Source organism: Hyla sarda, chromosome 4, assembly GCF_029499605.1.
Source record: "Hyla sarda isolate aHylSar1 chromosome 4, aHylSar1.hap1, whole genome shotgun sequence".
Lineage (NCBI taxonomy): Eukaryota > Metazoa > Chordata > Amphibia > Anura > Hylidae > Hyla > Hyla sarda.
This window is the reverse complement of record NC_079192.1, coordinates 99,637,114-99,661,813: the sequence shown is the minus strand read 5'-3', so window position 1 is coordinate 99,661,813 and position 24,700 is coordinate 99,637,114. Positions and strand designations below refer to the sequence as shown.

The 24,700-nt window shown below is 41.4% G+C and overlaps 2 protein-coding genes across 2 annotated transcripts in view; one reads left to right on the top strand and one right to left on the bottom strand.

Moving 5' to 3' along the window:
- Positions 1-10,576, bottom strand: part of SLC51B (solute carrier family 51 subunit beta) — a 53,461-nt gene extending 42,885 nt beyond the window's left edge. Inside the window, exon 1 of the mRNA XM_056571742.1 lies at positions 10,473-10,576. The gene's annotated coding sequence lies outside the window, so the exon portion shown is untranslated. The remainder of the gene's footprint in view (positions 1-10,472) is intronic.
- MTFMT (mitochondrial methionyl-tRNA formyltransferase) lies at positions 10,437-24,666 on the top strand. Its single transcript, XM_056571738.1, has 9 exons — positions 10,437-11,065; positions 13,127-13,336; positions 13,409-13,531; positions 13,745-13,847; positions 13,935-14,010; positions 15,182-15,273; positions 16,391-16,472; positions 22,913-22,980; positions 23,951-24,666. The coding sequence occupies exons 1-9, from the start codon at positions 10,614-10,616 to the stop codon at positions 24,143-24,145; spliced, it is 1,401 nt and encodes a 466-aa protein (XP_056427713.1). The 5' UTR covers positions 10,437-10,613; the 3' UTR covers positions 24,146-24,666.
- The last annotated feature ends 34 nt before the right edge of the window (positions 24,667-24,700 follow it).

The following is a 24,700-nucleotide window of genomic DNA, read 5'->3' as shown; positions in this document are numbered from 1 at the left end:
GGTGCACAACAGAGCTCAGAAGGGAAGGAGCGCCATTTGGCCATGTCACACAGAGTCCCCAACGTGCCAGAACAGTGGAAACCCTTCACATGTGACTTCATTTTGGAAACTACAACCCCAAGGAATGGAATAAGGGGTGCAATGAGCATTAACATACCACAAACGAGTGACACAATTTTGGAACAATGGGCAGTGAAAATAAAATTTACAATTTTTAAACTAAAATTCTGATGTAACCCCAATTTTTTTATTTCACATATGGTAAAAGAAGAAAAAGCCCTTTAAAATGTGTAAAGCAATTTCACTTGACTATAAAAATACTCCATATGTGGCCCTAAATTGTTGTTTTGAAATACGATGAGGCTCAGGAGTCTTACAACGCTGTTTGCATTTGAGGCCTAAGTTTCATACATTTAGAGGGGAAAAAAACTAAAAACTAAACATTACACACAAAGTACGCCCCCCGAGGAATGTGTACAGGGGTGAAGTGGACATTTTGATGGTACAGGTGTTTCATAAAATTATTTTCCAGGAATGGATGTAATGCAATGTGTGAAAAATAAAAATTGCTATTTTCCTACAGATATTCCATCTCTGTACCCAGTATGATGAACCCAGAGTAAACATGTGGGAACACCCAACACGTGACTATAAATTGTTACCTGAAAATACACTGCTCAAAAAACATAAAGGGAACACTAAGATAACACATCCTAGATCTGAATGAATGAACTAATCATTTGAAATACTTTCATCTTTACATAGTTGAATGTGCTGACAACAAAATCACATAAAAATTATCAATGGAAATCAAATTTATCAACTCATTGAGGTGTGGATATGGAGTCACACTCAAAATCAAAGTGGAAAACCCCTCTACAGGATGATCCAACTTTAGGTAATGTCCTTAAAACAAGTCAAAATGAGGCTCAGTAGTGTGTGTGGCCTCCACGTGCCTGTATGACTTCCCTACAACACCTGGGCATGCTCCTGATGAGGTGGCGGATGGTCTCCTGAGGGATGTCCTCCCAGACCTGGACTAAAGCATCCACCAACACCTGAACAGTCTGGTGCAACGTGGCGTTTGTAGATGGAGCGAGACATGATGTCCCAGATGTGCTTAATTGGATTCAGGTCTGGGGAACGGGCAGGCCAGTCCATAGCATCAATGCCTTCCTCTTGCAGGAACTGCGCCCCCCCAAAGTAATGCCACCCCACACCATTACTGACCCACCGTCAAACTGGTCATGCTGTCCAGAGCACTCCCACCCTCCCCCTGCACTATGTGATGGCACAGCAATAAGGACAGGGTACTGTGCTTTGACTGGTCAGACCACTAAGGGAGGAAGTAACTGTGTGTGTGTGTGTGTGTGTTTACTACTGGTAAACAGCCCAGATCTGGTTCTACCTCCTGAAATGGAGAAAATAAGAAATAGCTGTGCACCATGATGTCTTAGGGGCTCAATAACAGCAGTGAGAGCAGTATATTTATCCTATTACCATTCTAAAGGGTTAATCAAGGGAAACCATGGAGGTTTTTGAGAATCTTTTGAAATGATAGGTAATGTTTAAAACCCTGATTTTTAGATACACTTGCATTTTAGTTCTAGTACAAATAAGTGTCAATAAAATGGTAGTAAGACCTGATTTATGCTGTAAGGAATGTGTACTAAATATAGGCATGATTTATTTTAGTGTTTCTGTCTAGTCTCACTGAAAATACATTTTAGTGACACAACAGTCTGTAGCCAAATAGTTATGTCTTTTTGATGAACACAGAAACTCCACAAGGAGCAGAATCCCAGCACTGTGGACATCAGCTTCGTTCTTTTTAGTTATGTCTTCTTGGCCAGGGACATTACTAACAGTGAAACAACTAAATTATCTTTATGGATAAATCAGGTATTGTTTGTTGCATTTATGGATTTCCTAAACTATAAGTTATTGCAATCACAGGAGGTAGGCCATGTCATTGTTATGTCAATGTCTAAGGCCTCGTTCACATTTTCGTTGGAATCCACTAATCATAGTTCCGTCGGCAATTCCGTCTGAATGATGGAAGTTTAGTGGAGAAAAAATTGTGCATGCACTATTTTTTTTGTCTGCTAAACTCCACTAAACTACCGGATCCTCGTCGGACCCCATTCAAGGGCCCTTGTGGGGAGGCAAATAATTGTTTAAAATATAATAATATAAAACAATCATACTGCTCTATAGGGATATCAGAAAGTCCACTAGTCCGGCATTTATTAGTCCAGAAATAATCACAGTCCGCAATAGTGATGAATGTATATAAATATATATTCAGTGTCCCATATCTAGACAGCAATGTAAGAAATATATATTTACCAGCCGATGGTCAAAATTATAGTCAGCCTCCGTATATGTCTGGGACTTGTTGTACTGTACGACTGAGACTTGGTGTGCTGTAATAAGCGCTGGCGTGTGTTCCTGCGGCTGGTCTGCCTACCACAGACCGGGTGTAAAGCCGCTACTCACAGAAATGGATAATACAGCTGAAGAACTGTAATAAGCGCTGGCGTGCGCTCCCGCGGCTGGACCGCCTGCCACAGATCAGATGGAAAACCGCTATTCACAAAGATGGAGAATGTGGCTGAGAAGGTAGTATAGCCTCGTGGAGAGTCTCAGCGTCTGACATCAGCCAGGTAGGAAATGCTGGTAAAGATGGAAAGGCTGGTGAAAGTAGATGGAGATGGAAAAATGGGACCAAGCGGCTGGATTGGGGATCAGTATCAATCTTGTAGAATAGAGTCCCAAATATAGATGCGGTATTGTTGCGGTAATTCACTTCTAGACGCGTTTCCGGGTACTGAATATATTGACCCTTTCCTCATTCTTGTACAAAATCATCATGTATTGGTTTATCTGATATTAGTTTTGAGGTGATTCCCAATATTTTGTTCTTTTTTAAATCTTATTGTACTTTTTTTGGTGTAAGTACTATACCATATATACACCTCAACTAATTTTTGGTGAGCTGCACATTTCCTTCTTTTTTTTCTATTAATTTACAAATCTGGAGCCAGTTGATATAAAAAAAAAAGTTTTTTTCCTGGAATACCCCTTTAAGATGACAAACTCCAAGAAGTTACATAAATAAAGATAAAAAAAACTTGTCTGCTTAGGAAACATTTATTAAGAAAATGACTGACTAAAACTACAGCTCCCACACACTGGTATGAACACTGAGTGACAACTACTAATCACCACCATTGTTGCCATATGGTGCTTGTCACCAGGCTTTATACATATTAAGAATGACATGTTAGTGTGCCGTTTTTAGCCATGACATCACTCCCTTCATCCTCTTGCTGTGCATAGGTCAGTCTTCAATGTAGTCATCAAAGGGAAGCCTAGGATTTTATATTGCAGGCGCTTTAAAAGGAACATATCATCAGAAAATGACCTTTTGTTTAGATTGATTTTTTAAAGAGTACCTGTCGTCAAACCATATTTTCTAAACTAACTCAAATTATATTCCCTAACTACTCCTAACACCCCTCCTGCTTTAAAAAGCTGTGTATCATACCTTTCTCCTTGCTCACATTGTCTGAGCTCCCGGCATGAGAAAGTGGGGCGTTCCCCGCATGCACTTCCTGAGTTTGGTTTCCTCCCAGGCTGGGAGGAGACCAAACTAACTTTTTGACTTGTGGCAGAGAACAGAACTGAGCCACCTAGTGGCCATTTTTTTCAATCACATTAACCCCTTAAGGACGCAGTCCTTTTTCACCTTAAGGACTGAGCCCTTTTTCGCAATTCTGACCACCGTCGCTTTACGAATTAATAACTCAAAAATGCTTTTACCGAATATTCTGATTCTGAGAATATTTTTTCGTGACATATTCTACTTTATTTTGGTGGTAAATTTTCGGCGTTACTTGCATCCTTTTTTGGTGAAAAATCCCCAAATTTCATGAAAATTTCGAAAATGTTGCATTTTTTCTAACTTTGAAGCTCTTTACTTGTAAGGAAAATGGATATTCCAAATAAATGATATATTGATTCACATATACAATGGGGGACATTTACTAATCTAGTCTATTCTGGGCATGCTTATAGACCAGCGTATGTGGTAGTCTCCTGTCTATTGTGCTCCTAATTTATCAAAGGTCTCACAGCCCTTGATAAATTCTGTGCTCAGACTTCAGGGTCTACAGCTTAAACTGCATTTAGACCTGCTCCAACATGGACTGACATTTCAGCGTATTTTGGGCAGATGCGACTTGTCGCACAAAAGTCGCACTTGATAAATTCAGCACCAATGCATTTTCCAATGCATTTCCGTCTAAAATAGACTTGCATGCATCATGTTCTAAAAATCCTCTACAGCAAAAGTCCCAGAAAAGTCGCACATATTTAGACTGCGACTTTCTGTGAGACAAATTTAGACAGGAAAAAACAGTCTAAATCCTTTGATAAATCTCCCCCACTATGTCCACTTTATGTTGGCATCATAAAATGGACATATTTTTGCTTTTTGAAAAAAATAGAGGGCTTCAAAGTAGAGCAGCAATTTTCAAACATTTCATGAAAATTGCAAAATCTGAAGGGACAGATGTTACAGAACTACAACTCCCAGCATGCCTGGGCAGTCTAGGCATGCTGAGAGTTGTAGTTTGGCAACATCTGGAGGGCTACCATTTGGGAACCACTGTAAAAGTGGTCCCCAAACTGTGACCCTCCCGATGTCGCAAAACTACAACTCCCAGCATCTTCTCCTCCAGGTACCGGCCTCCCTCTTCTACCCACGTTCCCCTCGACATCCAGGGATGGGCAGACCGGGGGGTTGCCATGGCAATCCACTGTCCTGCCCTGCCATTGGTCAGAATCAGTTCTGACCAATGACAGGGGATAGGAGGCGACCTCGCTCCCATCCCTCAGGATGATCAGGGCTGTCACTGACAGCTCCGATCATCCCTATTTTCCGGGTGATCGGGTCACCAGAGACCCGATCAGCCCGGAATAGTAGAAAATTGCATGTCTGAATTGCATGTCTCAGGACCCCCTTCGGCGATGTGCCGGGATGCCTGCTGAATGATTTCAGCAGGCATTCTGGTCCGGTCCCCAACCGGCTAGCGGCGGGGACCGGAATTCCCATGGGCGTATGCATACGCCCCACGTCCTTAAGGGCTCGGGATGCAGAGCGTATGCATACGCCCGGCATCCTTAAAAGGTTAAAAACATATAAAAAGGTTGAGAATTTTAACATCAAATAAATAGCAGAGTGTCTTATAATTACATAAGGAACATTATATTAAAAGTTTAGTTTGGTGATAGGTACTCTTTAAGTTAAACAAATTTTTAAAGAAAATGTTGGATTTTTTTTTTTTTTTTTTTACTATTTTACCATCTATGTTATAAAAAAATTCCTGAAATCTTTTATTTTTGAAGTCTGGCACTAGGCCTAATATAAAGCTGCCACTTCCTGTTCTGTACAGATAACTTTCCAGATGTGCCCTCCTTCTCATCACAGGCATGCCACAAGGAAAGCAACATAATGGCCCTGATTTACTATTGTAAACCCGACATGTTTTGTCAGGTTGTGCACCAGATTGCGCCAGAATTCTGTCTCATTATGCCAAAAAAGAAAAAAACCTGACCAACTCTCCATTTTACTGGGAAAACTCGAAAAAGGGGCGTGGCCGTTGGGAAAAGGAAAGGGGTGTGCCGCCAACATTTTCACAAAAACCCAACATATTCACTAGACATGCTCAATCCAAAGCTGAATAACAATAGTAAAGGATGGCACTCACTGCTCCCCTTATAGAATTAAAACTTCATTTAGTTTGTAAAAAAATCACACAGGTTGGGCAGGAGTCTATTGGGTGACGGCCATTTCATATCTAGCCTTATGCTTGGAAAAGGTTGCTTCGTTTGGGCCATTGAAATGAATAGAACCTGCTGCTGTCTACCACAGTATAAGTTGGACACCTGTCACAAAAACCATGAATGCAGTGTGTTTTCTTGTAAAAATAACATAAAAGAATAATAAAAAGACAGTCTCCAGCGTGGATGGAGCCTGATGGGCCAAATCACATTTTATGCCAGCAAAAAAAAAAATAATAATAATATGATGGTGCCATGTGACTAAACTTACTCCTTTCTTATGCTTTATTTGTAAAGTTGGCCATAAACACTAATGAGGAGATTTATCAAAACATGTGCAGTTACCCATAGCAACCAATAAGATTCCTTCCTTTTTTAAAGAGGCCTTTTTAAAAATTAAAGAAGATAAATGGATAAATAGAAAAAAAAATAATAAGCCTTCATATTGGACAAATAAAACGCAAAAAGAAATGTTCCAACTATTACATTTAACAGTAATTGTCAGGGAAAATATTTAGGCATGAACAATAACTGTACTAACACAAGAGATAGAATATTCATGGCTGAGAAATGTTTTTAATTAGTATCATAGAAATATGGAATTCATCATATCCTGCACTAGTTTATCGGGGCAACAATCTTGCCTCATTTGTTTTGAACAACATTTAGAGATGTGCCCCCTGTACATAAACACAATAGACTGGCCCCGGACCCTATTCTCTGGAATAGGAGAGATTTCACAGCATGCTCTGTGACCTGTGTACTGTCAACAGGGAGGGGAGGCTAATGTCTGAGCATCACCTCTTGTGAAGATCCTCCCTTATCCTTGTGGCATTTAAAGGGGTACTCGGGTGAATTATTATTATTTTTTTTTTAAATCAATTGGTGCCAGAACATTAAATAGATTTGTAAATTACTTCTATTTAAAAAGGGGAGCCGAGCGATGATCGGTGATGGAGATCAGCGGCAGAAGAGGACGGCGATGCAGCTCCCTGGATTCTACGGAAGCCGGTGAGTTGCCTAGCAGTGGTCTCAAACTGTAGCCCTCCAGATGTTGCAAAACTACAACTCCCAGAATGCCCAGACAGCTGTTTGGGCATGCTGGGATTTGTAGTTTTGCAACAGCTGGAGGGCTACAGTTTGAGACCACTATACAGTGGTCTCTAAACTGTATCCCTCCAGATCTTGAAAAACTACAACTCCTAGCATGCCCACACAGCTGTTTGCTGTCTGGGCATGCTGGGATTTGTAGTTTTGCAACATCTGGAGGGCCACAGTTTGGAGATCACTATGCAGTGGTCTCTAAACTTTAACTCTCCAGATGATGCAAAACTGCAAATCTCAGCATGCCCAAACAGCAAACAGCTGTCTTGCCCTGCTGGGAGTTGTAGTTGCGTACCTCCAGCTGTTGCATAACTACATCTCAGTTTTGCAACAGCTGGAGGCACACTGGTTGGAAATTACTGAGTTAGGTAACAGAACCAAACTGAAGGTTTTCCAACCAGTGTGCCTCCCGCTGTTGTAAAAGTACAGCTCCCAGCATGCACGGTCTGTCAGTACATACTGGGAATTGTAGTCTTGAAACAGCTGGAGGTTTACCCCCCCCCATGTGAATGTACAGGGTACATTCACACTGGCGGGTTTACAGTAGGTTTCTTGAAGTTTGAGCTGCTTTTTTCCAAATCGTGGAATGTAACAAGGGGTATAGTGAGCCCTAACACCCCACAGGTGTTTGACGAATTTTCGTTAAAGTTGGATGGGAAAATGAAAAAAATATTTTTTTCACTAAAATGCTGGTGTTATACTAAATTTTTCATTTTCACAAGGGAAAATAGGAAAAAAGTTTGTAACCCCATTTCTTCTGAGTAAGAACATACCCCATATGTGGATGTAAAGTGCTCTGCGGGCGAACTACAATGCTCAGAAGAGAAGGAGCACATTGGGCTTTTGAAGAGAAAATTTGTCCGGAATTGAAGGCCACGTGTGTTTACAAAGCCCCCATAGTGACAGAACAATGCACCCCCCCCCACATGTGACCCCATTTTGGAAACTACACCCCCTCATGTAATGTAATTAGGGGTACAGTGAGCATTTACGCCCCACAGGTGTCTGGCAGATTTTTAGAAAAGTGGTCCGTGAAAATGAAAATGTAATTTTTCATTTGCACAGTCCACTGTTCCAAAGATCTGTCAAACGCCAGTGGGCTGTAAATACTCACTGCACCCCTTATTAAATTCTGTGAGGGGTGTAGTTTCCAAAATGGGATCACATGTGGGGGGGGGGGGGTCCACTGTTTTGGCACCACGGGGGGCTTTGTAAACGCACATGGCACCTGACTTCCATTCCAAATAAATTCACTATCCAAAAGCTCAATGGCGCTCCTCCTTTTCTGAGCCCTGTACTTCGCCAGCAGAGCACTTGACGTCCACACATGGGGTATTTCCATATTCAGAAGAAATGGGGTTACAAATTTTGGGGGTCATTTTCTCCTATTACCCCTTGTACAAATGTAAAATTTGGGGAAAAACCTGCATTTTAGTGAACATTTTTTTTTTCCATTTACACATCCAACTTTAACACAAAGTCGTGAAACACCTGCGAGGTGTTAAGGCTCCCCGTACCCATTGTTACGTTCCTTGAGGGGTGTAGTTTCCAAAATAGTATGCCACGTGTTTTTTTTTTTTTTTTGCTGTGCTTGCACCATAGGGGCTTCCTAAATGCGACATGCCCACCAAAAACCATTTCAGCAAAATTTGATTTCCAAAAGCCAAATGTGACTCCTTCTCTTCTGAGCATTGTAGTTTGCCCGCAGAGCATTTTAATTCCTTACATGGGGTATTTCCATACTTAGAAGAGATGGGATTACAAATTTTGGTGGGCATTTTCTCCCATTACCTTTTGTTAAAATGGTAAATTTGGGAATTTTTTTTTTCATTTACACATCTGACTTTAATGGAAAGGCGTCAAAAACCTGTGGGGTGTTAAGGCTCACTGGACCCCTTGTTACGTGCCTTAAGGGGCGTAGTTTCCAAAATGATATGTCATGGGTGGGGGGGGGGTTTCAGCTGTTCTGGCACCATAGAGGCTTCCTAAATGTGACATGCCCCCAAAAACCATTTCAACAAAATTCACTCTCCAAAATCCATTTGTCGCTCCTTCCCTTCTGAGCCCTCTACTGCGCCTGCCAAACACTTGACATACACATGAGGTATTTCCTTATTCGAGAGAAATTGGGTTACAAATGTTGTGGGGCTTTTTCTCCTATTACCCCTTCAGTTCAAAAACTGGGTCTACAAGAACATGCCAGTGTAAAAAATGAAGATTTAGAATTTTCACCTTCAATTTGCTGCTATTCCTGTGAAACACCTAAAGGGTTAACAAACCTTTTGAATGTCCCTTTGAATACTTTGAGGGGTGCAGTTTTTACAATGGGGTCATTTATGTGGTATTTCTAATAAGAAGGCCCTTCAAATCCACTTCAAAACTGAACTGGTCCCTGAAAAATTTCAATTTTGAAAATTTTGTGAAAAATCTGAAAATTGCTGCTATACTTTGAAGCCCTCTGATGTCTTCCAAAAGTAAAAACATCTCAACTTTATGATGGAAACATAAAGTAGACATATTGTATATGGGAATCAATATATCATTTATTTGGAATATTCATTTTCCTTATAAGCAGAGAGCTTCAAAGTTAAAAAAAAAATGCAAAATTTTACATTTTTTCATCAAATTTATATATATATATATGTATATATATATATATATATATATATATATATATATATATATATATATATATTTTTTTTTTTTTTTAATACAACCACCCCACTGTTATAAAATTCAACCCACCCCCCTTTTCCCATAAAAAAATAAAAAGTATATATCTCTATATATATATATAACAACAACAAACATTTTTGCCATTGTCCAAACTATTAAAACATAATGTTATTGTTCTCCCAATGAAGAATGTAAACAAAATACCAAATGCCAGAATTGTATTTTTTGGGTCATATCGCATGCCAGGAAAAGTGGAATAAAAAGCGATAAAAAAAAAACCATCTACACTTAAATGGTACAGATAAAAATGACAGATCATTGCACAAAAAAATAAGCCCCACACGGCCCTGCCATTACAAAGTACAATTGGTCCCGCAAAAATCAAGCCGTCATATGATAATAGGGTGGTCATTTTTCAAGACGTGTGTCAGTAACTCCATATAAACACACTAAGGTTAGGACTACATGTGACATGGGATGTAAGAGGTTTAACCACAATATTTATGTCAGTAGTCTGCCATACGCTGTTGCCCAATTTGTTATGGTTGTGATTTGAAGGTAGAAAAAAAATCTAACTCACATACAAAAAAAGAAAAGAAAAAAAAAAAAAAAACATAAAAAATCAAACTCACAACACAAATTGCAAGCATTCTAAGCCAGTGTATCTCCGGAAGAGCAGCAGAATCCCATTTAAATAAATGGGAATCTGTTGCTGCGGAATTTCCGTGGAATTCCACAGGGGCATTCTGTTGTGTAAAAATAGCCTCACACTTATAAAAAATGAAAAAACTTATTTTATGAGCAACAAAGAGCGGCTGCTTTTACACCAAACTGTGCTGCTTCACCGTCACTTGCCAGGAACCTTCCAGACCGTTGTAGTTCCTGCCGAACGTTGTTTTAATGTGCACCTCTCATCAAAGATGGCTGCGCCCTGTGACTGCTGTGGCACAGAAGGTTAAAGGCGCTATGGTTGTGATGATCTGGGAATGATGGGCTTATATACCCGGCCATGGAGATCGCTGTCCCGGCTGGAACATGTCTGTCCCTCCAGGAGCTGTATATGGGGGGCACATAATGCGAACGGACGTGTGACAAGCGGACCGGAGGAGAGGACTGTACCACCACCTGTCATAGGGGGGAACAGTACACAGCTGCTGGGGAAGAGGTACAGAGAAGAACGGGTAACGTCTTGCAGAACGACGGGTGTGGGGAGATGTGCCCGGGACAAGTCCGGCCACCAGACCCGAGCACTGAGCTCCAGCACACAGAGACTTCACCCCCCGCCCTGGAGAGATTATGGACGCGTCTTGAGGTGCGCAGGTTATAGCTCCGGCCCCGGACTGTCAATCAAGTCTAGGACACGCCCCCCTTGGAACATCATGTTCTTTGGAACTGATGAGTTTGCACTGGAATGTGTAAAGAGCCTGAACAAGTGCAGGTAAAGATGGCGGCCACATTCTGCTCCAGGGAATTCCTTCAGGTGTATTGAAGCCCCATTTACATCATGTCTCCATTTAGCATGTATGTTGGGAAAGTTCCAGTTGTACAGACGTATCGAATAGCGCAATAAACTATGGTATTTTAAGAGTAAACATATCATATTAGTCTAGTGCTTCCCAACCAGCGTGCCTCCAGCTGTTGCAAAACTACAACTCCCAGCATGCCTGGACAGCTGTTGGGGTGGGCTTTCAGTAATCTCTGGTCGGTCCCATAGAATTGGGACTTCAGGACAGAGATAACTGCGTATCGGGGAGTGAAGTGCACTTCTCCACACTCGTTCTTCTGATTGTTGGAGGTCTCAGCACTAAAATCCTGACTGATTGAAACTATTGACATGTCTCTAAAGTGTCAAAAGCTTTTTTCTCTTAATGACGTTCACTTAAATGGGTGTCATTATAGTCTGGAGGGTGACAGATCTGCTGCAGCGGAATTCTGCACAGACATTTTGCAGTGTTCACATAGCCGTAGGCATTCATCACAGTCTTCATTTAATGTATACATTGGGAGCTTTTACCCCGGCTCAATATCATGCTCAAGTGCCATAGAGGTGGTGCTGAGCTGCAGTATATACACCACCTCCCTCCCCCACCCTCTTTGCTTTGATTGACGTACAGGGCTCCTCTTCCAGCCCTGCACCCTTCATGTCAATAAGTCAGAGTAGGGATGGAGGGGGAGGGAGCAGGCTTGCAAATCAGCATGGTTATAAAATGTACTTGAGTTTTTAAAAGCTTGTTTGAGGTGTTATTTCAAGCTTCCATTGACTTGTGTGAGCTTTCAAGTGGAACTTCTCTGAAAAAGTAAGGCCAAGTTCACAACGCAGAATATCTGTGCAGAATTTTGTATGAATCTTCCGCACGGACGTTCTGCAGCAGCAGAGTCCCATTGATTTCAATGGGATTCTGCTGCTCTGTTCACACTGCAGAATTTCAGCGGCAGCAACATCTGCCATGGAAATCCTGATTCCGGCATCCAAAAAAAACATTGAACATGTTTTAGCGGGTTCCACAAGAAAATGTATTGTCATCTATAAGACTGCAGATCTCCGAGCGGTTCCCAACGCTGGCATGTTCTGCCGGCGCTCTACTGTCTGTGGAATGAATGTCTGCACTAAGGCTAGGTTCACACTGTGGAATTTCTGGGCAGAATTTCTGCCGGAGATGAAGCCGGCTGCACTAGGACCGCGCAGAGTGCATTGCTGTCCCCATAGATGTCAATGCATTTCTGAGCAGATCACTCAAAAGATCTACCCAGAAATGCACTGCCGTCTATGGAGAGGGCAATGCAGTCCGTGCGGTCCTAGTGCCGCCGGATAAATCTTCAGCAGAAATTCTGCCCAGACATACCGTAGTGTGAACCTAGCCTAAGACTTTCCGTGTGGACATTCTACTATGTATATCATAACTTAACCCCCCCCCCCCCCCCCACGGGTTAACAGTACTGAATGTTCAACTGAAGACATTGCGGTTCACACATTTTCTAGTGTAAACCCAGCCTTAAAGAGGATTTCCCAATAAAACACCAACCATAGGGTGACCTTACAAAAAAAAAAAAAACACGCTACCTTGTTTCACTCAACTGAAGTAGTTTTAGTATCAATCCAAGCAACAGCACTTCTCCCGGCTATATCTAGTGATTGGTGGGGACCTCAGCACCAGGATCCCAACCAGTCAAAACATTTGGCTTGCTCGTGTGCCATGTCAAAAGTTTTTTTTATTGACCTTAACATTTTAAATTATATTTGATGAAAACAACTGATTTTGATAGGACAGGCTAATATCTCTGAAAACCTTCTGACAGTCCCCTAAATTTTGGAGAAAAAAAAGAATCAAGTATATCAGTGAACGGTAAGCTGCTGCAAGAAGGGTGTAGGTGCGCCTTTTCTTCACCCCCATGGACAAACACTGGCACAATCCTTGCATGTATGTGTATGAGGGGGCCACTTTTCGACAAGTGCTGTTACTAATCTATGGTCGTTTTATGTTTCTATGTCTTGTTTCAGCAAAGCCCAAGAAGGAGTAGTTGGAAGACTAGAGGTGGTATCACTGCCCTCCTCATTGCCAAAAGGCCTTCCAGTGGCAAAGTACGCTACAGGTGAAGGGATCCCGTTCCATCAATGGCCTGACATCGGGCCTTGTGACCAGTTTGATGTTGGCGTGGTGGCATCATTTGGGCGACTCCTCAGTGAAGACCTCATTTTAAAGTTTCCATAGTAGGTAAAATACAGAGACTTTGTGAAATGGATGAATGTGTCAGGAATTTAACTCACTCATATTTATTTCAGCGGCATCCTGAATGTACACCCCAGCCTACTTCCCAGATGGCGCGGCCCGGCTCCTTTAATCCATACGGTGCTCAATGGAGATAAGAAGACTGGAGTCACCATAATGCAGATTAGACCGAAGAGGTATACATTGGTAATACTGTACAATAGATATGTGTATATGTGAGCAAGGAACTGTTATGGGGAAAAGGCCCACTTTCTTTCACTTGGTTGGTAGAAAATCTCTGAATTTACCAGTGGCACCATATATATGTCGTACCACTTTACGCTTTCAATTTTTTAAAAATGTTATGACTTTAAAACTTGAGGACATTTTGTCCATTCATTTCTATTTAGGTTTGATGTGGGACCTATAGTGATGCAGGAAACCTCTCTCGTTCCTCCCAAATGCACCTCTAAGGAGCTGGAAGCTGTGCTGTCCAAGCAGGGGGCCGAAATGGTAACGAGTCTGTGACCTCATGTCAGGATGGTTTCTGGAATTTTATCTAAACACTTGTGTCATCTTTATTGTCGTCTTCTCTTCCAGCTTATATCTGCTTTGAAAGATTTACCCGAACGACTTAGAAATGCGACAGAACAACCAAAAGAGGGGGCAACATTTGGTAAGTAATGAAGTGTTCGTCCAGTTAGCAGAAGAGAAGTATCAGGACTTAGACAACCTATAATGAAGAGTTAGTTTTGTGATTAAACATACTCGGCCTTTAATGGGGTATTCCAGAAATGTTTTATTTGACTATGCTACAGGGGCTGTAAAGTTAGTGTAGTTCATAATATAGTGTCTGTACCTGTGCGTGATTGTTTTCTCACAATTCTTCTGTGATTTTTGCCCCAATATTTATTTTTAACAGCATACAAAATTACTCAGGTTTTCCCATTTTGCAGTGAGTCAGACCTGACATCACTAGTCAGGTTTGCAAAGGGAACCTATCCTGCTTCAATGGGTGGAGCGACTGCTGGCTGGGAGAGAGATCATTCTGCAACTAATTGTATTTTTGCAACAGCTGTTGGCACCCTGCTTAGAAAACACTAGTCTTTTGAATGGAATGCAACTCATTTGTGTTTTAATGGGTGGGGTGGCTGATGTGTGTGAGGGAGGAATGTGACCTCACACTTACAACTGTCCATTACTGTCTGGCAGATACATATTAAAATCACCTTATGGTGTATAACCCCATTAAGGCTCGTTCACATATATGTTTAAGGTTCCATTAGAAGCCCGTCAAGGGTTTCTGTCAAAAGTTCCGTAAATATCACCATGACTAAAACCTGACTGATTCTTTTAGCCCATGTTCACACGCCGGAATGTCCGCATGGAGACTCTCCATGCGGACACTGTGGGACGCTGGCATAATTTGCCCGCACGGAAATGCGCAGTCTCATAGATGGCTATGCATTCCGTACAGCCTCCGCACAAAGAATGAATGTATTCATTCTTTGTGCGAACGTGGAAAATTGAATTTCCGTGCCGGAGACATCTGGCATGGAAATTCGGCCATGTGCACAGAGCAGCAGAATCCCATTAAATGCAATGAAATCTCAGTGCCGGATTCCAATTCAGAATCCGGCACAGAAATTCTGCTGTTAGAACATGGCCTTGAAGTCTATAGGGTCAGACAACATTGGTTTCCAGCTTGCTGTAGATTTGACACTTCCATTTTTAGGTTTTGCTCTTATGACAAAAGTGCACTGATGTGAACACTGCCATACAGAAATGAAAAAGGCTCAGATAATGTTAAGAGACTTGACCTCTCCCTTTTTTTTATTTATTTTTAGCGCCCAAGATAAATGCTGCTATGAGCTGTATCAAGTGGGCAGAACAAACCCCAGAACAGATTGTTCGTCTAGAACGTGCCATTGGATTTGTGGTAAACTGTTTACAGTATTGCTTTGTCTGGCTAGAACTTTCTCCTTGTCGTGCATATGAGCATTAACCCCTTTGTGACCACGTCACAAAAGTTAAAGGGGTATTCCAGGAAAAAACTTTATATATCAACTGGCTCCAGAAAGTTAAACAGATTTGTACATTACTTTTATTAAAAAATCATAATCCTTTCAGTACTTATGAGCTTCTGAAGTTAAGGTTGTTCTTTTCTGTTTAAATCCTCTCTGATGACACCTGTGTCGGGAAATGCCCAGTTTAGAAGCAAATCCCCATAGTAAACCTCTTCTAAACTGGGCGGTTTCAGAGACAGGTGTCATCAGAGAGGATTTAGACAGAAAAGAACAACCTTAACTTCAGAAGCTCATAAGTACTGAAAGGATTAAGATTTTTTTAACAGAAGTAATTTACACATCTGTTTAACTTTCCTGAGCCAGTTGATATATAATTTTTTTTTCCCTGGAATACCCCTTTAAGGGGTTAAAGAAGACATCCCTTTGCATGTAGCCCTGGCTGACTGCATGCAGTAACTTTGGAAGGACCAGGCTATTAGTAGGCCAGGCCAATCGTACTCTGTGTAGGGGAACTAAAATAATGATCTGTCTCGAAAAAAACATATTGCCGAACAGTTGTGTTCCAAATGTAAAATGCTGCTTCTGCATTCGGGCAGTTACCAGGGAACGTCAAAAATGACATCACAGGGACTCCCTTTTGGACAGGACATTAGAGGCATGCTGAGAAGTGACCATGCTGTTAAAAAGTTGCACATTTTGTTGAACGAGTTAAAAAGTTTCAGAGGCGGCATGATACAAAGTGGTGTACTGAAGTAAGAAATGTGACTGTTTATCACATGCCCTGCGTCAATTAATAAAGTGTGTAGGTACACAGGTTCCATCACACATTAATAGGGTAAAGACGTTCACCTACACCACTCGATGAATTTCCCCCAGTGTATATATTACAACCGTCTACCTGAAATGATTTCCCAGATCTTTTGGGGAAAGTCATGGTGAATTAGATTCTATTACAGTTGATTTGCTGATATCTGAACCTTACATTATAAATCAGCTCTTATTTCAAATGGATACTCTTATTTCTTACAGATGCCACTTCAGACCTTGTGGATGGGGGCACCTATTAAACTACTTGACTTTGTAGAAGTTCCAGGTTCCATAATCACCTCTGGTTTGTGTCTATACTGTATGAAAATGACCTTGGATTTTTTTTTTATGGGAGTACCAAGTTGGCAGACCTGGAGAGCCTTTATTAAGCCCCTTGCAGCGATGACAATGTACTGACAGCTCTTGGTGGTGTCACAGGGGGTTGGGGGGGGACGACTGGATAACATTGGCCTAGATGCTTCAGTCACTGTTGACCACATCCAAGTGCTTTAATAGCTTGGATCGGAGTCCCCTCATAGGAGCTGCTGAAGCAGAGTATCAACTGTAATATAAAGCTCCCACTCTCTATGTATGCAGAACACTTATGTCCATAGATTCTCTAAGTTCCACTGCAAATATACATCAAAAACAGAGAAATTGTGTGAAGCTCACAACCAGGTATTCAAGGTTAATGTGGTTAAAGGATTGATCCCCACCAATCCAAATAGGTAAAAACTAAAACAAAAATTAACCACACCTCAAGAATACCACCCTAGGGTACACAGTGAATAATTGTTTGAGACAAATAGTTTTGAAAGAATTGCAGATTTTATTAAAACAGCATTACATCAATAAAACCTAATTGGTAAAAAATCAGAGCAATAGCAATATTATCTTAAACTGTCATTGGGCCCTAATGACAGCAGGGATGTGGAATTTCTATCGCCCGACGCCCGGGACTAGCAGTTTTGGGCGCCGGGCAGGTGAATTTGTCCGGCCCTTAGCCCGGCTTCGGGCAACCAGGGCCGGACTTGACAAGTGCGGCGGATCTGCAGTCTGCTGCAGCCTGTGTCCTCCGAAGCAGAGCAGGGGAGATGAGAAGCTGTGTATGTATTCTCTCCCCTGCTCTGCAGACGTGCGGGGGGGGGGGAGATGAGGGGGCATGGCTTCTTGCTCCCCGTGCAGACCTGCGGGGGGAGATGAGGGGGCGTGGCTAATTGCTCCCCGTGCAGACCTGCGTCCTCTGCCTTCACTCCCCCCAGCTGTAGCTTCGGAGAGCTGAGGGGAGGAGGCACGTCTGCACGGGGGGATGCTTGCGGCGCTCTGCAGTATGTATGGAGTGGGCTCGGGATTCCTGCCCGCTCCATACTCTGCAGCCCCCGGCTGTTCTCAGTAGCCGGGGGCCGCCGCTAATAGCCAGCATGCGGCTGGCTATTAACCCTTTAGATCGCCGCTGTCAAAGCTGACAGCGGCGTCTAAAGGGACATGTGAATGCTCCCTGGTGGGCTAGTGGGGTGGATTGCCCCTCCGCAGCGCGATCTCAGGGGGGGCGATCCACGGATATGGAGGTAGCCGGAGGACTTACCTCTGCTTCCTCCTGTCCCGCTCTGTCATTGATAAATCCTGGATAAATCAATGGATCACAGAGCACACAGATTAAGAGTTCAATAGAATCTATTCATCTGTCTGAGGAATCTAATGATTCCTCATAAATGTAATAAAGTGTAAAAAAATAAATTAAATAAATAAAATAAAGTTTTAATAAAAGTTTGAAAGACACACATTAACCTAGTGGTCTTCAAACTGTGCCCCTCCAGATGTTACAAAACTACAATTCCCAGCATGCCAGGACAGCCGTTGGCTGTCCGGGCATGCTGGGAGTTGTAGTTTTGCAACATCTGGAGGGCCACAGTTTGAAGACCGCTGCATTAACCCCTTCCATGTTAAAAGTTCAAATCACCCCCTTTTCCTATATAAAAACATGCAAACATAATAAAAATAAACATATTTGGTATCGCTTCGTGTGTAATTGTACAACCTATTAAAATATAACATTATATATCCCGTACGGTAAATGTAAAAAAATACCAAACCACAGATTTGCAATTTTTATAATATCCCAGAAAAAAAAAGTTAAAAAGAGATTAAAAAGTCAGATCAATACCAAAATGGTACCGATACAAAAAACTGATTATGGCGCAAAAAATGAGCCCTCATACAGCCAGGTATGCGGAAAAAAAATAAAGCTACGGGGGTTAAAAAATGGCAAATAAATTTTTTTGAAAAAGTCCAAAATTAGTAAAACATGAGGTAAACGATACAAATCTAGTATCGCTATAATCAGGCGCCTAAAGTATAAAACTAACATGTTATCTGACCACAAGGTAAATGGCGCAGAAAAGAAAAACCACCAAATCTGCTAAATTATCTTTTACTATTTCAATTTCACTTCACCGATTATTATTATATATATATATATATATATATATATATATATATATATATATGTATATATATTTTTGGTTTGGAGAATGTTATTGAAAAATTAAAAGGCATCCTTATAGTAGGTAGTTATGGCTATTATAGGGCGAGGAGGAAAAAACGAGAGTGTAAAAGCGAAAATTGGCCGGGACAAGTGGATCGTCATGAGGGACAAGTAGATTTTGCTCCATTTTAGTCCCGTGGACAAGTAGTTTTTTATAAAATTTCCACATCCCTGGACAGAATTAAAAAATGTATGTATAGCAACCACCTTAATATAGAATATTCCGTAAATATTGAAAATAAATGCGATTTTTCAATGGCATATATCAATACTCCGGAATTAACTATTAGTCCGGCACTTATGGTGGAAGAAGGCTGATGGTCCGGCACTTGTAATAAAAAGGACAAAGTCACTTGATGGACTGATGTAAAAGATGTTGCCCACAGTTTTTAAACAAAAGCAAAGTTCAATCTCACCGTGGCTGCTGGTCCCATACTGCGACGGGCCGATGAATGGAATTCTGGATTATCTGCAGCAATCTCAGCGTGAGAGCCTGGGTGGATAAAGGGCTCCGGCAGGAGACTCTCTCGGGAGCGGTCCGTGGTATCGGCAAATACCTAGATGTATGTCGGACCCTCGCTGGAGAGATCGTGGCTGGGTTCTGGTATTACAGGCAGCAGGCTGGTAATGCGCTCAATGGGAGAGAATGTTTGGTAAATGCAGCAAGTGGTTCACTAAGTTCCGGACCGGCTTCAATCCAGGTAGTGCATATAAATCATGCTCTGTTCAGATTAGATATCAGCCTAGACGCGTTACAGGGTGCTAAGAAGACCCCTTCCTCAGTAGGCGAATGTGGGAAATAATGAATGTAGAACCTTTATATGGTGGGTGCACATGTGTTCTTGATCAATGGGACAGAAAGAACCTGTGGAATGAACTTGACGGCTAAAACCTGGTAACTGGACCAACTAGAAACATCAAATTTAAGTCTGCTATTGAATGAATAATTATCCCTTAATCTTTCTGTATATCTAAGATATTCAGTATAAAACAGAAACATTTGTTAATATTGTACTAAAATTATCAAGTATGGTTATCTTTTGGTTGCGCATGTTGAAACCTTCACACAAAAAGGGAACTGATGTATTAAAGAGACAGGTGCTAAATGTAGTGGACATTCCAACACAAATAACTCATGGAGACATCTAAAGTGTGAATTAAAGCCAAGAAGACATGTTTATGGGAGAGAAAAAATGTTTGTGGGAAAGAAAATATACTGTATGAATAAGTGTAGGCTGTGATTTGTGAAAACTAAGAAGAAAAAAAGAGAAAGATGAAATAAATGTGATCGAATGAATGAATGAAGGTCAGTATGAAAATAAAAATAGGGGATATGGTGTGAACTGGGGTATATGAAACCAGGAGGAAAATAGTAATGTGAAATATGTTAAAATATTAAAGAAATAAATTAATAGTGAATATATAGGTTTTAGATATAGAAATTGTGATAATTGTGAGTGAACGAATAAATAAATGGTAAAAAATACCGTAATTGTGAATACCCCAAAAAAAAAAAAATGAAAATAAATAAAAATGAAACAAAAAATATGAATAAAAAAAAGAAATAAATAAAAATGGTAATGAAAATAATAAGAATAAAAATGGATAATAATAAAATAAATATGAATAAAAATAAAAATGAAGATGATGGAAGTAGGAATAAAAAAATAATTTCTAAAAAAACTAATTGGGGTTTCATATACCCCAGTTCACACCATATCACCTATTTTTATTTTCATACTGACATTCATTCATTCGATCACGTTTATTTCATCTTTCTCTTTTTTTCTTCTTAGTTTTCACAAATCACAGCCTACACTTATTCATACTAATCCACATACAGTATATTTTCTTTCCCACAAACATTTTTTCTCTCCCATAAACATGTCTTCTTGGCTTTAATTCACACTTTAGATGTCTCCATGAGTTATTTGTGTTGGAATGTCCGCTACATTTAGCACCTGTCTCTTTAATACATCAGTTCCCTTTTTGTGTGAAGGTTTCAACATGCGCAACCAAAAGATAACCATACTTGATAATTTTAGTACAATATTAACAAATGTTTATATCTGTTTTATACTGAATATCTTAGATATACAGAAAGATTAAGGGATAATAATTATTCATTCAATAGCAGACTTAAATTTGATGTTTCTAGTTGGTCCAGGTACCAGGTTTTTGCCGTCAAGTTCATTCCACAGGTTCTTTCTGTCCCATTGATCAAGAACACATGTGCACCCACCAGGTTCTACATTCATTATTTCCCACATTCGCCTACTGAGGAAGGGGTCTTTCTTAGCACCCTGAAACACGTCTAGGCTGATATAAATTGTGCTCTGTTCAGATTAGATATGCACTACCTGGATTGAAGCCGGTCCGGAACTTAGTGAACCACTTGCTGCATTTACCAAACATTCTCTCCCATTGAGCGCATTACCAGCCTGCTGCCTGTAATACCAGAACCCAGCCACGATCTCTCCAGCGAGGGTCCGACATACATCTAGGTATTTGCCGATACAACGGACCGCTCCCGAGAGTCTCCTGCCGGAGACTTTTATCCACCCAGGCTCTCACGCTGAGATTGCTGCAGATAATCCAGAATTCCATTCATCGGCCCGTCGCAGTACGGGACCAGCAGCCACGGTGAGATTGAACTTTGCTTTTGTTTAAAAACTGTGGGCAACATCTTTTACATCAGTCCATCAAGTGACTTTGTCCTTTCTATTACAAGTGCCGGACCATCAGCCTTCTTCCACCATAATTGCAGGACTAATAGTTAATTCCGGAGTACAGTGGTCCCTCAACATACGATGGTAATTCATTCCAAACGGGCCATCGTTTGTCGAATCCATCGTATGTTGAGGGATTCGTGCAATGTATAGGAAGCTGTACTCACCTGTCCCCGCCACTCCCGATGGTGACCCTGGACCTCCGCTGGGCTCTCCTGGTCTTCTCCGGTCCTCTGCTGTCTTCTCCGGTCCTCTGCTGTCTTCCGCAAGGCCTTACTGGGCCTGCGTAGTGACGTCATTACGCCGCTGCGTACGCCATTCCTATTGGATGACATGCGCAGCAGCGTATTGACGACATCGGAGAGGGCCGAGAAGACACCGGAAGACCAGCGCTGGACCCGGAGGGCACCCCAGAGCATCGTGGAGGGGTAAGTAATACTTACGGCACCACATGGGGAACATTAAGCTGCTATCCGGCAGCAGCTTAAGCATTTTGCGCTGCCGGATAGCACTTAATGCGATGGCCCAGACATAAAAAAAGCATTGTGTGTCGATGCTGATATCGACATGCGATAGCCTCTGAGAGGCCATCATATGTCGATTTGATCATATGTCGGGGCCATCGTAGGTCGGGGGGGGTCACTGCATTGATATGCCGTTGAAAAATGGCATTTATTTTCAATATCTACAGAATATTCTATATTAGGTGGTTGCTATACATAAATTTTTTAATTCTGTCATTAGGGCCCAATGACAGTTTAAGATATTGATATTGCTCTGATTTTTTACCAATTAGGTTTTATTGATGTAATGCTGTTAATAATCTGCAATTTTTTCAAAACTATCTGTCTCAAACAATTATTCACTGTGTACCCTAGGGTGGTATTCTTGAGGTGTGGTTAATTTGTTTAAGCAAATATACATCAGTTGGTGCCAATGTGTTTAAGGAGAAATGCAGGGCAAAACTTTTACCTTTCCTTGTGCCCGGTCTGCATAAACTTAAAAAACAAACTTTAACTCCCCTTCCTACATTCCCCATTGCTCTGCTATCGGCGTTCCATTCCTCTAGTGCTGCTCTCACACTGTGGTCAGGGTATCACCGGCCGCAGCGATGTCCTGCCTCGGCCGGTGATAGGCTGAGCACACTGTCATTTAAGGAGCCTGGGCAGCAGGGAAAAGGCGGGGCTCGAGCTACATGACAGTGCACTCACCTATCGCCGGCCGAGGCAGGACATCGCTGCGGCCGGCGATACCCTGACTGCAGTGTGACGTTCTGAGCCTGAGAAGCACAGAGTTAAGCAGCAGCAGAGGAACGGGATGCTGATATGGGCACAACGGGGGAATGTAGGAAGGTGAAAGATTTTTTTTTTTTTTTTTAGCTTATGCAGCCCGGGCACAGGGGAAGGTAAAAAGTTTTGTGCCGCATTTCTCCTTTAAAGGAACTTTTCTGACACTTTGTTGTTTCTGCAGGTTTTCCCAGATTGCCAGGCTCTATTCACTATCTTTCTGTGCCACAAATTATGGTGGTACGCTGTAAGGTGGGTATTCTAAATACATTTGCATTACTAACTTAGACAAAAATATAACATCTACTGGAGCTTTCAAAACATTCCAGTCTAAATCCATAGGCCTAATAAGGAGTTGGTTCCCCCTTTGCAGTTATAACCGCTTTCACTCTTCTACAAGATTTTGGAGGTATCTGTGGGACATTATGGCCATTTGTGAGGGCAGCCACTGATGTTAAACTAGAGGGTCTGGCTTACAATCTTTGTTCTAGTTTATCCCAAAGGTGTTGGATAGGTTAAGTTCAGGGCTCTGCGCAGCCAGTCAAGTTTTCAACAACAAAGTCACCCAACCATGCCCTTTTTGGCCTTGCTTTGTACACTAAGGCACAGTCATGCTGGAATAGAAAAGGGCCGAACCAAAACTGTTCCCACAATGCTGGGAACAGTCAAAATGTCTTGGATTTTCTGAAGCATTATGATTTCCCTTTAATGGAACGAAGAGGCCTATGGCCAACCCTCATTCCAGCCAAGATTTGCCATTGTGCTTGCTAAAGAATGGCTTGCAAACAGCTGTTTTACCATAAAAATCCAAGCCAGGAAGCTTTCAGCAGTTACTTGGATGGTTTTTAATGCCAGAACTCAAATGTTTATGGAACTCGACAGCACTCAGCAGCTGTACGTGGTCTCCACTTCATGACAGAGTTGATGTTCCTAAATGCTTCCACGTTTCAATAATATCAATTACAAATTATCGTGAAAAATCTGTGAGGTGTGTTAAATTAACTGTAGGTCACACATTTAACACAACAGGAGGGAAGAAATTGTAGGAACTGACTCTTTAGAACTTCATAGAGCATCAGAATCCATTAATGCCATAGATGCTTCTAAAACAAACGCTGCGGGCAAAACTGATACTCCATAACATACAAAGGAGGAGAGATTTCCTGTGTATACTTCTAGTCATGTATATTTGACTATTGCCTTTTTTTTTTTTTTTTGGCAGGATGGCTGGGTGGGTGTCAGGACTGTAAAACTAAGGAAGAAGCTGTCTGCTAAGGACTTTTATAATGGTTACCTCCACCCCTGGTTTGTGAAGAAATCTGAAATTCCACTGGAGGAGTGCCACTTCAGCACGCTTCATCTTCCACCAAAATCTAAGACTCTAAAGCAACAATCTGCTAGGAATATGGGGTGCTAGCACAGCAAGGGATGAATGGTGAAACTACTGTATACAAACATCGATGTTACAGTACATTAGAGAAATGGGCATAACACAATTTTGTATAATAAAGACTGAAAATATGGACAAGATATATAAATCCTATTACTTTCCAAAGGTGTTTTTTTGGGCTAAAAATAAAACAGCTAAATGAATACTCATGTCTTTCAGAATTGTAAAAAAAAATCTGCTTTATTTACTTTGTACTTAAAATAAAATGTTTCTTTTAAAATAATGCAAAAGCATTCTTCAATACAAGTAATAGGTTCTCAGTCGGTCAGAGACCAATCACAGCTCTTATAGTGAAAGTCATTTCAGTCCAATCTGGGCCATATTGTGTGATTAGGGTAGGTTTATATGGCAGAATTTTGCTGGAATATTCTGCACAGGCATTCCTCTGCAGCAGAGTCCCATTAAATTCAATGGGATTCTGCTGCACTGTGTACACAGCTGAATTTCCACGGCAAATGTATCCTGATTCATTCGTCCGCAGAAAGAAAAGACTTGTCTGTTCTTTCTGTGGATTCCACTCGG